Genomic DNA, 14,059 nt, shown 5'->3' with positions numbered 1-14,059 from the left:
AAAAAAAAAAAAAAAAAAAAAACAAACACTGGTGGACCCAGAAACAAAAGACTAGATAGCAGCAATAAAATAGCTGAAAACAAAGCCAGAGAGTGGATCTTAGAAGCTCCTCCAATGAGAGAAGACCTCAATTCTGGTCTATGAGAGCCATCGAATGATAGAAAACCCAAACTGAGAACTCTATGGCACTGAAAACCACACTGGCCACCCACTGGATGAGCTGCACAACACTGCTCCCTCCCGACCCCAACACATACTTTTGGTTAATAATAATATAGCTAATACTTACATCCTGCTTACTATGTGCTAAGCTTGGTTTTAAGTGTTTTACATATATTCACTATTTACTCCTCGCAATAACCCTATAAAGAAAATGTACTATTATTCTGCCCATCGTACAGATGAGTATGCTATGCTAAGGTCTAGGGGATTCAGTAATTTGCCCAAGGTAAGCTCTAAGCAGCAGAGCTGGACTCACATCCGGCACTCTGACTCCGCAGTCTGTGCTATTAACCTTTATGACGTACTGCCTCTCTAGTATCTAATGTCTCTGGGAGAACAGAGGTGGCAACCTACCTGACATTTGTCCCTTCAATCTCTAGCACCAGGGACTGGATGTCATTATCAGTGATTCTTTTGATGTGGCCATTCCTCACCTACAAGAAAGAAAATTAGATTAGTATTGAAATATCTGACAAGGCTGAACAGAACCACTGAAAGAAAACCACAGTAGCCCAAGAGGCGTACATAGAAAATTGTGACACAGTACACTGAAGCTTATATGTAAGTAAGCCATGCTATTACCTCGAGACAGGGTCACATCAACCACCATGGGTATCCCAGGTAATCCGTAAATCAGGGGAAATTTCTCCCCAAATATATCAACTCAGTTTAGATTCAGCTAACATCTACTGAGTGCCTATTATGCACCAGGAATATTCACATGCATTCCCTTCTCACTTAAGCCTCACAACAGTAAAAACAAGGCAGGTGACACTGTTTCCATTTTACAAATGTGGACATTGGCACCCCAGAACTGCAAATGCCAAACCCTAAGTTGGAGACTCAGGACTTAGCAGGCTTTCCACTGCTTCATACTGCCTCGTAGATTTCTTTTTTCTTTTTTGAGACTGAGTCTTGCTCTGTCGCCCAGACTGGAGTGCAGTGACACAATCTCGGCTCACTGCAACCTCCCCCTCCTGGGTTCAAGCGATCCTCCTGCCTCAGCCTCCATTGTAGCTGAGATTACAGGTGCCCGATATCACGCCTGGCTAATTTTTGCATTTTTTTTTTTAGTAGAGATGGGGTTTTGCCATGTTGGGCAGGCTGGTCTCAAACTCCTGACTTCAGGTGATCTGCCTGCTTCAGCCTCCCAAAGTGCTGCAATTACAGGTGTTAAGTCACTGCGCCTGGCTAATTTTTGTATTTTTTTTAGTAAAAAAATGGGGTTTTCACCATGTTGAGGCTGGTCTTGAACTCCTGAGATGGGGTTTCACCATGTTGAGGCTGGTCTCGAACTCCTGACCTCAAGTTATCCGCCCGCCTCAGCCCCCCAAAGTGCTGGGATTACAGGCATAAGCCACCACGCCCTGCCACTGCCTTGTGGATTTCTTTGTCCAGAAAAGCCAAGGAAAAACTCAGTGTCACTGAGGGGGGCAGCAACAAAAACGAAGGCATTCCTCCCCTGGAGCTACTCCTGCTTCATGCTTCCTATCTGCTTTTCCCTAATTGTCTACTTTTAAAGCAGGAATTCAATTCCCATCTTTGCCACACACAGATGCCTTCTTTAGCATTTTCAGCCCACACTGACCTCTCTTTTCTCTGATTTATTTTTCTGGCTCATGTTGTCTAGACGACATAATTTAGCACTTCATCCTACATTGTTTTTGTATTGTTTGCTGCATATGTAGGAGGTAGATGATAGGGTGGAATCAATATTCAATACACATTCCTCCTCTCAAAATATTTAGGAAAGAACAATTATCTTCAAGCATTAAACTCTTAAACAACTAAGATGGACAGAGCTGAGATATGCAAGGGCACTTTCAAAACAGGGCTAGGGCCAGACAAAGGGCTCATGCCTGTAATCCCCCAGCACTTGGGGAGGCTGAGGCAGGAGGACATCTTGAGCTAAGGAGTTTGAGACCAGCTTTGGCAACATAGTAAGACATTGTTTCTATTTAAAAAAAAAAAAAAAAAAAAGCCAGGTGGGGTGGCATGCACCTGTAGTGTGCCTATAGTCCCAACTACTTGGGAGGCTAAGGTGGGAGGATCACTTGAGCCCAGGAGGTCCAGGCTGCAATGAGACATGACTGTGGAACCGCACTCCAGCCTAGATGACCTAGGTGATAGAGCAAGACACTATCTCAAAAACATAACAAAACAAACAAAAAACAGGGCTGGGGCTGGGCATGTTGGTTCATGCCTGTAATCCCAGCACTTTGGGAGGCTGAGGCAAGAGGATTGCTTGAGTTCAGGAGTTCAAGAGCAGCCTGGACAACATGGTGAAACGCCATCTCTACAAAAAATTTGCCACATGTGGTGGCAAACGCCTGTAGTCCCAGCTCCTCAGGAGGCTGAGGTGGGAGAATAGCCTGAGCCTGGGAGGTCAAGACTGTAGTGAGCTGTGATTACGCCACTACACTCAAGCCTGGGCAACAGAGTGAGACCCTGTCTCAAAAATGAACAAACAAACAAACAAACAAAAAACAGGGCTGGGCTATTAGGACTGAATGGAATAATATATGAAAAAGATCGACCAGGTTTAGAACAGAAGCCATGAGAAAGACAAACATACGTCTTTTTTAGGTACTGTAGGAAGGGCTGTTAGGCTGCCATAATCAATGACTCAATCACACTGACTAAAGCTCCCCTTGTTCACTCATCAGCCTACTGATTACAATTTGGCTGTTAGATTTGCATATGAGGAGAAATCAGTGTTGAGTCTGGTAGTTTTATTTTTCAACATAAATTATTAATAATATGTTTCTGTTTTTAGACATTAGTCTCTGAGCGCTGTCACTGTGAGTCTGATTCACTCATGGTCTGCGTGGTGTTCTACAGGTGACATCTGATGTCACTGCCCATCCTTTTCACAACTGCAAGCACATCTTCTTGTCTCCTTAAGAAAGAATAAGCTCAAGCAAGAGCAAGGACCAGTTATGAAGCGTCATTTCTATCTTCGACAATGCTTAGCACTGTGCTAGGCATAAACTAAGCATTCAAATATTTGCTGACTTCTGGAATCTGTCACCCTAAGAGTTGGCACATATGAATAGGTTCAAGGAGGGTTATAAAAATTCCTGGATAACACATCCACCGTGGACTATTATAGGAAGCCAGAGATGCTGGGGCATATTACAAAGCCCACGGGGCTGCCAGCATGAAGAATGCTTCCCACAAATGGGTGCCCATTGTCAGACACAGAATGCTGGGCTAGACGGGACCCCAATCCCTGCCAATGGAGCATTTCTTAGGCTCTCAAGACACAAAACGTCACACTGAAATGCTTTTCAAACAAAGCTGGCAATGTTCAATGCCCTCCTGCTTTGAATGCTGGGCCTCCTTCCAAGGAGATTAAGAGCACAAAGCCTTGGGTCTGTGCAGAACACGCCAACACTGCCCACCTCGTTCACCATCTAAATGTTCCCAACCTAAGTGGCAATATTCCTCCTATATTTTCTGTGGAAAACCAGGCAGACTTGGTGAAGAAGGAATTAATCAAGAAATCATTTCTAACTAATGGGTACAGCCCTACTGACAAGAGCTGGCAGTATTCCGCAAGATGCAAACACTGCTTTTATAACATACCACTAATTATTCTCAATAACATAATCATTCTTTTTTTTTGGAGACAGAGTCTTGCTCTGTCGCCCAACCTGGAGTGCAGTGGCGCCATCTTGGCTCACTGCAACCTCCGACTCCCGGATTCAAGCAATTCTCCTGTCTCAGCCTCTTGAGTAGCTGGGACTACAGGCTTGTGCTGCCACGCCTGGCTAATTTTTGTATTTTTAATAGAGTTGAGGTTTCACCATGTTGGCCAGGCTGGTCTTGAATTCCTGACCTTGTGATCCACCCGCCTTGGCCTCCCAAAGCGCTGGGATTACAGGCATGAGCCACCACAGCCAGCCAACCATTGTTGAAAAAGAGACAAATTGCAAAGATCAAATAGACAGTAAAAGTGACAGGATTAAGAAGTAACTTGGGCCTAAAAACTGCTATTGCTAAAAAGCAAAATGTTGCTATTTATCCAACCTTGTTTAAAGCATGCCCTCAAACCTTATATCCCTCAAGGTCTCTCCAGCCAGAGTCAACAACAGGCTCTCCCTCAGTTCCAGAAAGGCCAGCCAGATCTCACAGGGAGAAAAGGTTAGGGAATCTGCCTTCTGCCCATCTCAAAGTTTATGACTTCCCTGGAACACCAGCAAATATGACCCATTCCAGTCTTTACAGAAGAAAGCAAAGCCGTACCCTGCATGTAGAAGCCAATGCAAACGGAAAGCCGGATAATCTAGGATTCCTACGCTTCTCTCTGTAGGCAAGTTAACTTCTAGTTGGATTTTCAATAATCTACTAAAGAGATTTATTTTTCTCCCAGTGTTGCTAGATAACAAACACACTCACAAATTTAAATTTTACAAAGTGAATGAATGTATTTCACCAAACAAGGGAACTCGGAGGGGTCAAGGCAACTTTTTTGAAGGAATGCCCATCAGTCTCTCTCGAGTTTGAACCTGGCTGGTGATAAGATAAACAGAGCTTTTCCCCAAGAGAATGCTCAACCTCCAAAGAAGAAAAACACAAGTATCCCCATATGACAAGTCCAGAGGTTTGAAATCAAATTAAGTGGATTTGTTAGTGAATTATGATTTTTCTCCTTTATTAAGTTTAAAGGGCTGCAAATACAAACTTACTGGAAAACAGTAGGGTGGAAGTGGTAAGGGTGGTTAATCAGATCTGTGTATTAGAGGGAAGAGAATTTCCCAAAGCCTATTCTCTAGGCTCTAAAACTAGGATCAAAGGGGAGAGTGGACGGCAATTCAGGGCAAAGCCTCCCCACCACCCTGGCAATCTAGCTGTCACAGCCTATTACAAAGGTCTTCCAGGAAAGCAACCTCCTCCTAAAACTGGCTTCTGACAACAGGATGCAGCAAGATACAATTATCAGAAAGTATCAACTTCCTTTCCTTAGCTCCTTCCAGTTCAGATGTCACTGGGCAGGCCTGGCTTTGGGATGAAGATGAAATGAACTGTTCAGCATTTACTGCTCACAGTGGACGCGGGTTTTATTAACATGTTCTGTCCCTCTCTAGATCACAAAGAGCCGACTGTTGGTGATTTGTTAATTTTTTTATTCATGACACATTCCCACTATCAAAGTGTGGCCTACGAGTGTTTCAGTCCTCAAAAAAAAACCTAAGGCCAATATTGTTTTGTTTCATTAATTCCCCCTCCCCTGCCCATGAGCTGGAGGTGCTCAAGGAGGTTCAGAACCCAGTTACTGGACCTTACAGCACATAATGATTCTCAGCCTCGGCAGACAACACAAGGGGACAAGCCTCAGGCCAGTCTTAACAATCATTCCTCCCAGGCTTTCCATGGTTGCTAGGGCAACTAATAAAGAAAACTGATTCCTCTCCCTCCCCTCAAAGTAAGCCTCAGGGAGCCAAGCTGAAGGAAAAAAAAATACTATGACTGAGATAAGGAGGGAGCCAGCAGATGCTATATATTTCTATGATTGCTTTAAAAATAACACAAGTTGTATCCATTCCCTCCCCCCACTTTCATTTTTCTGGCCCCACCCACTCACCCTGGCAGGCAGCTGAACCCTCAGCCATCTGGCATCCTAGCTTTTATGACACATGCTCTGATTTACATTAAGCCATTAGAGCTGTCCACTTCAGCAGGAAAGTTCCTGCACTGGGTTAGGGGCTGGGTTCCGAGTCAGAAATTAGGCAGAGGGAGACCCCTGTGGGGAGAACTGGGCATAGCTCCGACTGACTCAAAGCCTGGGCCTACCAGGCTCCCAAGGGTCAAAGGCTTCATTGCTCCCTTTGCTATACTTGGCAGGGGCTATCCAGACAGCAGACAAGCAACTCTGGGCATACACCAACAACCCCTAAGTTTGTGTAAGGATGTTTACGTGCATAGCTAAGAAAAGGTAAGTGTAATTAAAACCCATGCCTTCGGATGGGCATGGTGGTTCATGCCTGTAATCCCAGCTCTTTGGGAGGCCGAGGCGGGCAGATCCCCTGAGAGGAGGAGTTTGAGACCAGCTTGGGCAACATGCTGAAACCCCACCTCTACTAAAAATACAGAAAAAAGGTAGCTGGGTGTGGTGGCAAGCTACTCAGGAGGCTAAGGCAGGAGAATCACTTGCACCCGGGTGGAGGTTGCAGTGAGCCAAAACTGCACCACTGCACTCCAGCTTGGGCGACAGAGTGAGACTCCATCTCAAAAAACAAAACAAAACAAAACAAACAAAACGCCGTTATTCAATTAAAGTAAAACCTGACTCAGAATAATGAAGAACGTTGTCCTAGGGTCCAGCTGACCCTAGGAAAAGCCAGAAAAAAAGTTTTATCATCTTTATGTTCAAATGCACTCACTTCTACTACTGAAAACGGCACCAATTTAATATATATCAACAAGGTGTGCTAACTAAAAGCTAGGATGTAGGATTTTTTTTTTCTGATGAGGGACTTTATTTTAAAAATTAGAACAGGAAATGGGAATCTAATACTATCCAGCAACAACAACAAAAGACTCTGGTCTAATATTTAGTCTGGGAGTAGGGGAGGAACAGCAGCAGCTGAGAGAAAGACAAGCTGACAGGAAAGACAAAGGTGCTTTTGTGAATTCATCCAATCTCATCTCATGTACTTTTAGGATACTACCTTTTTTTTTTTTTTTTTGAGATGGAGTTTTGCTCTTGTTGCCCAGAGTGGAGTGCAATGGCACGATCCCAGCTCGCCACAACCTCTGCCTCCTGGGTTCAAGTGATTCTCCTGCCTCAGCCTCCCAAGTAGCTGGGATTACAGTTATGTGCCACCACACCCAGCTAATTTTTGTATTTGTAGTAGAGAAGGGGTTTCTCCATCTTAGTAAGGCTGGTCTTGAACTCCTGAGCTCAGGTGATCTGCCCGCCTCAGCATCCTAAAGTGCTGGGGTTACAGGAGTGAGCCACGGGGCCGGGCCAGGATACGACCATTACTACCATTAAGACTGAAAATTATACCATGTTTTACACAAGTATAAGTGGGAATAGAACCTCCTGGTACTTTCCTTAAAACCAGAAGTAATGTTTACATTAAACATAAGAGTCTTTTTTTTTTCTTTGAGACAGAGTCTCGATCTGTTGCCTAGGCTGGAGTGCAGTGGTGCAATCTTGGCTCACTGCAACCTCTGCCTCTTGGGTTCAAGCGATTCTTCTGCCTCAGCCTCCCGAGTAGCTGGGACTACAGGCGCATGCCACCACGCCCAGCTAATTTTTGTATTTTGGTAGAGACGACGTTTCATCATATTGGCCAGGCTGGTCTCAAACTCCTGACCTTGTGATCCTCCTGCCTTGGCCTCCCAAAGTGCTGGGATTACAGGCGTGAGCCATTGTGTCCGGCCAAGAGTCTTTTAATAAATATAAAATTTGCTGATCCCAGATGTCAAGGTAACATTAAAGAAATCTCTAATTTCTTCTAAGCTGTTGATTTAGAAACTTACAAAATCCTCTATCAGGAAACTGTATATAGCCAGGAATACAGACCTTAAGAAGCTAATAATTTCAAGTGTGATAAGAAGTAAATTAGCCTGGAGAGTCATGGAAGGTCACTCAGAAATGCCTTTGAACTGTGACTAGAGACTAATGAAAAGAGGGAGTGAAGCTTGGGGCGGTGGTGAGGGGAAATGCCCAGCAGAGGGACCAGGAAGTGCAAAAGCTTGAAGGTGAGAGAACGGGACTTCTTTCAATTCTGGAGGAGACTACTGCTAAAAGGAGGAACCCAGTGAGGTGAGCTCTGCCTGGGGAACGAGTGAAGCAGGAGGAGTGAACGCTTCAGCCCAGGAGCATGGCTTATGTGGATTCTAAAAGCTAGGATGTAGGAATTTTTTTTGAAGAGGGACTTTATTTAGAGCCACAGGAAGGGCTTAGGACTGGGCAAGCAATGGTGCAACAACTAAATTCTTCTCATTTCAGAAGTCTGGTTTTACTGTACTTCCTATTCCTAGACATCTGGATGCTGGGCTCAGTTCAAATATCTATTTTAGTTTTGAGCAAATTCCTCAGTCTCTGCCAATTTAATACTATATGTCATTGCTTACAAAGTAATAACTACAGTCATGTGTTGCTTAATGATGGGGTTACATTCTGTGAAATGTCTCAGGCAGTTTCATGGCTATGTGAATATCAGAGTGTATTTATACACGCTTAGACAGTACAACATATTCCACACCTGGGCTATATGGTATAGCCTACTGCCCCTAGGCTACAAATCTGTACAGCATGCTACTGTACTGAAAACTCTAGGCAACTATAACATAATGGAAGTATTTGTGTGTCTAAACATAGAAAAGGTACAGTAAAGTACTGAATAAACAATAAAAAGTGATACACCTTGGCCAGGCACAGTGGCTTATGCTTGTAATCCCATCACTTCAGGAGGCCAAGGCGGGTGGATCACCTGAGGTCAGGAGTTGGAGAACAGCCTGACCAACATGGAGAAACCCCGTCTCTACTAAAAATACAAAATTAGCCAGGCGTGGTGGCACATGCCTGTAATCCCAGCTACTCGGGAAGCTGAGGCAGGAGAATCGCTTGAACCCAGGAGGCAGAGGTTGCGGTGAGCTGAGATCGTGCCACTGCATTCCAGCCTGGGCGACAGAACAAGATTCCGTCTCCAAAAAAAAAAAAAAAAGCCTGGCGTGGTGGCTCATGCCTGTAATCTCAGCACTTTGGGAGGCTGAGGCAGGCAGATCACCTGAGGTCAGGAGTTCAAGACCAGCCTGGTCAACATGATGAAACCCTGTCTTTAAAGAAAAAAAAAAAAAAAAATCCTTCTATATATCCTTAGTCCATAAGCTTTTTCCTTTTATTTTAAATTTTTAACTTCTTTGTTAAAAACCAAGACACAAACACACACGTGAGCCTAGTCCCACACAAGGTCAGGATCATTAACATCAATCAACAGTCTCCACCCCTACACGCTGTCCCACTGGAGGGTCTGCAGAAGAAATAACGCAAATGGCACTGTCATCTCCTATGACAACACTGCATTCTTCTGAAATATCTCCCGAAGGACCTGCCTGAGGCTATTTTACAGTTAACTTTTGTTGTTGTTGTAAGTAGGAGTACATTGTAAAATTATGATGAGGCCAGGCATGGGAGCTCACACCTGTAATTCCAGCACTTTGGGAGGCTGAGGCAGGAGGACTGCTTAAGCCTAGGAATTCAAGACCAGCCTGGACAACATCGAGAAACCCTGCTCTACAAAAATATAAAAATTAGCCAGATGTGGTGCTGAGAGTCTGTAGTCCCAGCTACTTGGGAGGCTGAGGTGGGAGGATCACTTGAGCCCAGGAGATTGAGACTGCAGTGAGTCATGATCACACTATTGCATTCCAGTCTGGGCAACAGCAAGACCCTGTCTCAAAAAATAAAAAATAAAATACAGGCCAGGTGCAGTGGCTCATGCCTGTAACCCCAACACTTTGGGAGGCAGAGGCTAGCGGACCACGAGATCAGGAGATTGAGACCATCCTGGCTAACACAGTGAAATCCCATCTCTACTAAAAATACAAACATTTAGCTGGGTGTGGTGGTGGCACGCACCTGTAGTCCCAGCCACTCGGGAGGCGGAGGCAGAAGAATCACTTGAACTTGGGAGGCGGAAGTTCCGGTAAGCTGAGATAGCGCCAGTGCACTCCAGCCTGATAGACAAGAATGAGACTCTGTCTCAAAAAATACATAAAATAATGATAAAGAGTATAGTAAATACATAAGCCAGTAATACAGGCATTTATCATCAAGTGTTAGGCACCGTACATGTATATGTACTGTATATGCTTATACTTTTACATGACTGCCAGTGCTGTAGGTTGGTTTACACCTACTCACAAACACGAGTAAAGAATTTGATTTAATGAACAACATTTATGTCACTAAGCAACAGGAATTTTTCAGCTCCATGGTAATCTTACGGCACCACTGTCACATATAAGGTCTGACTGAAATGCCATCATGTGGTGCATGACTGCATACACCATAACTCTGTTGATAAGGACTTAATTTATATACAGCTTCATTTAATCTTCATAACTGTGAGAAGTAGATGAGAAAACAGAGTGGTTAAGGACATGGCTAAGGTCACACCACTGGAACACAGCACAGTCAGGATGCAGATCCAAGGTGTCTGACCACACCCTAGCACTGAGGTTTTAACGTAAGATACTGTTCTTCTGCTTAAGGACCCTGCAGTCCAGTGGACAATCTGCAATAGAAAACTGCCATGCCACAGCACACACTTATACTGACACTTTGTTACAATTCAACTGAGGCTTAACTCATGTTCCCAGTGAAAATAATGTTTAAGTTGAGATCTGAAGGATGAGATGGAGGGGAGGGACTGTGAGCTTCAGAGCCTCAAATAAATTGCAGGTTTTACAAACACTCATGAGTGAGCCATCCTCACAAAAGGGAGACTTGCAAATTCACTGGTACTATGAATACAGCATTCACTTCTCACATTCACACAGACACAGAGCCTAAAAGAAGTCAAACCAAATTTCTCAAAATTCTTCATAGAAACCGAACAGAAATTCTCTCTATATTTACTCAGGAAGGAAAACAGTAACAGTAAAGCTTTGTGAAATAAAAACTATAAATATACACAGTCAATATACACCTACTGGCAAAAGTCAGGGCCGTGTCTAAATAAAAGTAGACAGCCCTCACCGCCCCACAAACTCTGTTCTTATTACAACTTTGCCTTAGATCCTGGAAGCAGGAAGAATGTTTTCTCTATCTTCCCAGGTCTTCACAAAGCCTGTCACTCAGCTATCATTCAATAAATCTTTGATCAGTATATCAATTCCCAGTATTCCCCCTACTGGATTGGATTTCCAGCACTTTCTGAGGACTTAGAGCTGAGAAAAAGCGTACACAACAAAGCTGAGGGATATGGCCCCAAACTTTCCCTTTTCTTCTCTTTCCTTCCCTAGCCACAAGAGGGAAAAAACCCTAATCCTAAACATTTTTCTATTGAGTCTAAATAAGAAGAGTTAGAAACACATCAAAAACTTTTACCATTGTGAAGATTTTGCTTGAAATGAGTGTTCTGAAGGTTTTGCCAAAACGTCTGTTTAATATACTCCAAGTAACGCTGCCAATCGATATAACAATGTTTTCCCACGTGTTTATGTCATTAGGGTACCATCCGACCTCTAGTGGCATTGTTAAGGGAAACAGTGCACCATGGTGACTTTGCTTTTCTGTTCTTGAGTAAACATGTTGACTAGTCAAAAAGCCGCATTTGAAAAATAAAACAGCACACAAGATTAAGCCCAGAAGGGTTAAAATGGAAAACTGACACAAGTTTCATAACAGAAATTCTGAGGTCTCCCTACTACTGGAATCCTTTCAGCTGTATTTATTTATTTTTTTTTTTTTCTGAGACAGAGTCTCACTCTGTTGCCCAGGCAGGAGTGCAGTGGCACGATCTTGGCTCACTGCAACCTCCACCTCCCAGGTTCAAGCGATTCTTCTGCCTCAGCCTCCTGAGTAGTTGGGATTACAGGCACGCGCCACCACACCAGGCTAATATTTGTATTTTTAGTAGAGGCAGGGTTTCACCATGTTGATCACGCTGGTCTCGTACTCCTGACCTCATGATCTGCCCACCTCAGCCTCCCAAAGTCCTGGGATTATAGGCATGAGCCGCTGCTCCCAGCTTCTTTCAGCTTTAGTAAATTCTCTGAATTTACTAAAACCCCTGAAAACCCCTCCTCCTAGGTCAAGTCCCATTCTCTATTTCAATTGCCTTATACTGACACTTTGTTACAATTCAGTTTCCAAGTTTCACTGCCACAGAGGGACCCCCTCTCTTCATGCCTGATGGCTGGGAAGCCAATCTCCTTACAAAGTTCCCAGGCACCCTGGGGTCTCTTTGTACAGATGCAATTTACAGTTTACAATGTTTTATTCTATTGTGAAAAAAAAACCCATGAAACTAAAAACCTCAGTAATGCAGCGACGTTAAGGAACTGCTTTCCTATACTCTGGTACTAGCTCTAGCTTGTAGACAGAATCATCTGAAAGAGAAGAGATGAGTAGATTTTACATACACAACGACCCAATGTCATTATATTCAGATCTTTCAACCATCTTACGAAAGTAACACTATGAACACACCACCCTCAAAGCTGCCCTCAGAACGAAGGGGTCCCCCTAGTGTGACAGGCAGAAAGCTGCCCGTGTTCTCTCCCAAATTTATGTGGCCCAAAGTTCTCATCTGTGGATAAGGGAATACAGAGTTGTTCCAAGATAAAATCCAAAATTCTTGGCTTCATTACCAATAAACCCTGCTGAGATTATTCCACATGCATCACTATTAAAAACAGCATTCAGCATACGAACTCTCCCCATTCTCCCAGAATATCCCCTAAAAATTGCATATTGGAGTGCCTCCCGTAACTTATAATCAAGAAATAGTACAGCTGATTGCCTGGGAATTTGTATTTAGAACGAAATACCAAAGTAATAAAATGCAGATCAACTCATAGACAGCTAGATCTTCACATCTGTAAAAAGCAGACAGAGTCATCATCTCCTGGGGCCAAAGAAAATATCATCTAGTGGATTCCTGAATGAAGATGAGGCTCGTACTTGGCTCTGAGTTTCTTAATCCAAACAAGACTTTGACTGTCAGCATTCTGAAGTTTTCCTGATGGAGAAATCAGGCACGAGGGCATAGTACAGGCAAGTCACAGTGAGTGTGGAGCAGGTGCCAAGGGCCACTGAATTCTGGCTTATTTGGGATCAGTGGGAGGAAGGGAGCAAATGAATAAAATCCAAACATCACTGGCTTCGCCGGAGCCTTCCTGGCTGGCTGCGCCTTTTTAAGGGTGCCTGAACAAAGGCTCTGTGTCTAGTGCCCAGCACCGTGCCTGGCACAAAACAGCATATCAGTAAATATTTGTGGAATCCAAGTCCTTTCGTCTGTATGTCCCCAGAGCTCCCTCACATAAGTTTGTACGTTTCATGCTAGGAGATGGGCACCATCAACTCCATTATACTGATGCGGAAACAGTGGCTCAAAAGAATGGACTGACCAAGTCAAGTCAGGAGCGGGGGTCGCGGCCCTAACCACACCACAGCTTCAGGACACTTAGCTCCCAGCCACGCCCACCTCCTCCGCTGCTTAAGCGACGCCCCCACCTCGCGCCCCAGTCCCGCCAGGCTGCGGACAAGGCACAACAGCGTCCTCTCGGCCTCTCCCAGGCCCCAATTCGACACAATCATTCCCCGTCCCCAACCCCTGGACGAGGCGGGGGCGCAGCCCCTGCACCCCGTCACGCCGCCGCCCCTAGCCTGACCTTTTTGTCCCAGATTTGCAGGGGCTTGCTGCCAATGCTGTAGAGGATGGAGAGGAAGCCGCTCTGGAACGTGTTTTTGAACATCTCGGCGGCGGCCTTCTCCTCAGCCGCCCGAGAGCCGACCTAGACCTCGGAGTAGTTAGTTACAGGCACCGAGCGGCGAATGCACAGCAGCGGGCCTGCCCTGGGTGGTTGACCTCCTGGCCTCCGGATCTGCAGCCACTGACGGCCAGACTCGGACGCGGGAACGCTAGGTCCACGATCTTCAGCTCCTACGCTGCGAGCTCAGAACAGAAACCACAGCAACTACCGGCCGCGCCGATCTCCCCGCCTTCAATGGAGGCGGAGGGCCGCCCGCGGCTTAAAGTGAATCCCTCCGCCCTTCTGAGCCCGGCCCCCGGGAGCGCGGGGCCCAATCCTGTTGCAAGAACCACGGACTTCCGTTTCTTTCCGCACGTAAGCCCCACCTGGTCCCGCC

The 14,059-nt window shown here is 45.1% G+C and overlaps 1 protein-coding gene across 1 annotated transcript in view; it reads right to left on the bottom strand.

Moving 5' to 3' along the window:
* Positions 1–13,983, bottom strand: part of CFAP20 (cilia and flagella associated protein 20) — a 17,076-nt gene extending 3,093 nt beyond the window's left edge. Inside the window, exons 1-2 of the mRNA XM_017502586.1 lie at positions 13,582–13,983; positions 577–656 (exon numbers count right to left, since the gene is read on the bottom strand). Of these exons, the coding sequence (XP_017358075.1) occupies positions 577–656; positions 13,582–13,665 (164 nt within the window). The 5' untranslated portion in view covers positions 13,666–13,983. The remainder of the gene's footprint in view (positions 1–576; positions 657–13,581) is intronic.
* Between the last annotated feature and the right edge of the window lie 76 nt (positions 13,984–14,059).

The sequence above is a fragment of the Cebus imitator genome, unplaced genomic scaffold (genome assembly GCF_001604975.1).
Source record: "Cebus imitator isolate Cc_AM_T3 unplaced genomic scaffold, Cebus_imitator-1.0 Scaffold297, whole genome shotgun sequence".
Classification (NCBI taxonomy): domain Eukaryota; kingdom Metazoa; phylum Chordata; class Mammalia; order Primates; family Cebidae; genus Cebus; species Cebus imitator.
The sequence above is the reverse complement of the archived record's forward strand: the minus strand, read 5'-3'. Positions and strand labels throughout refer to the sequence as shown.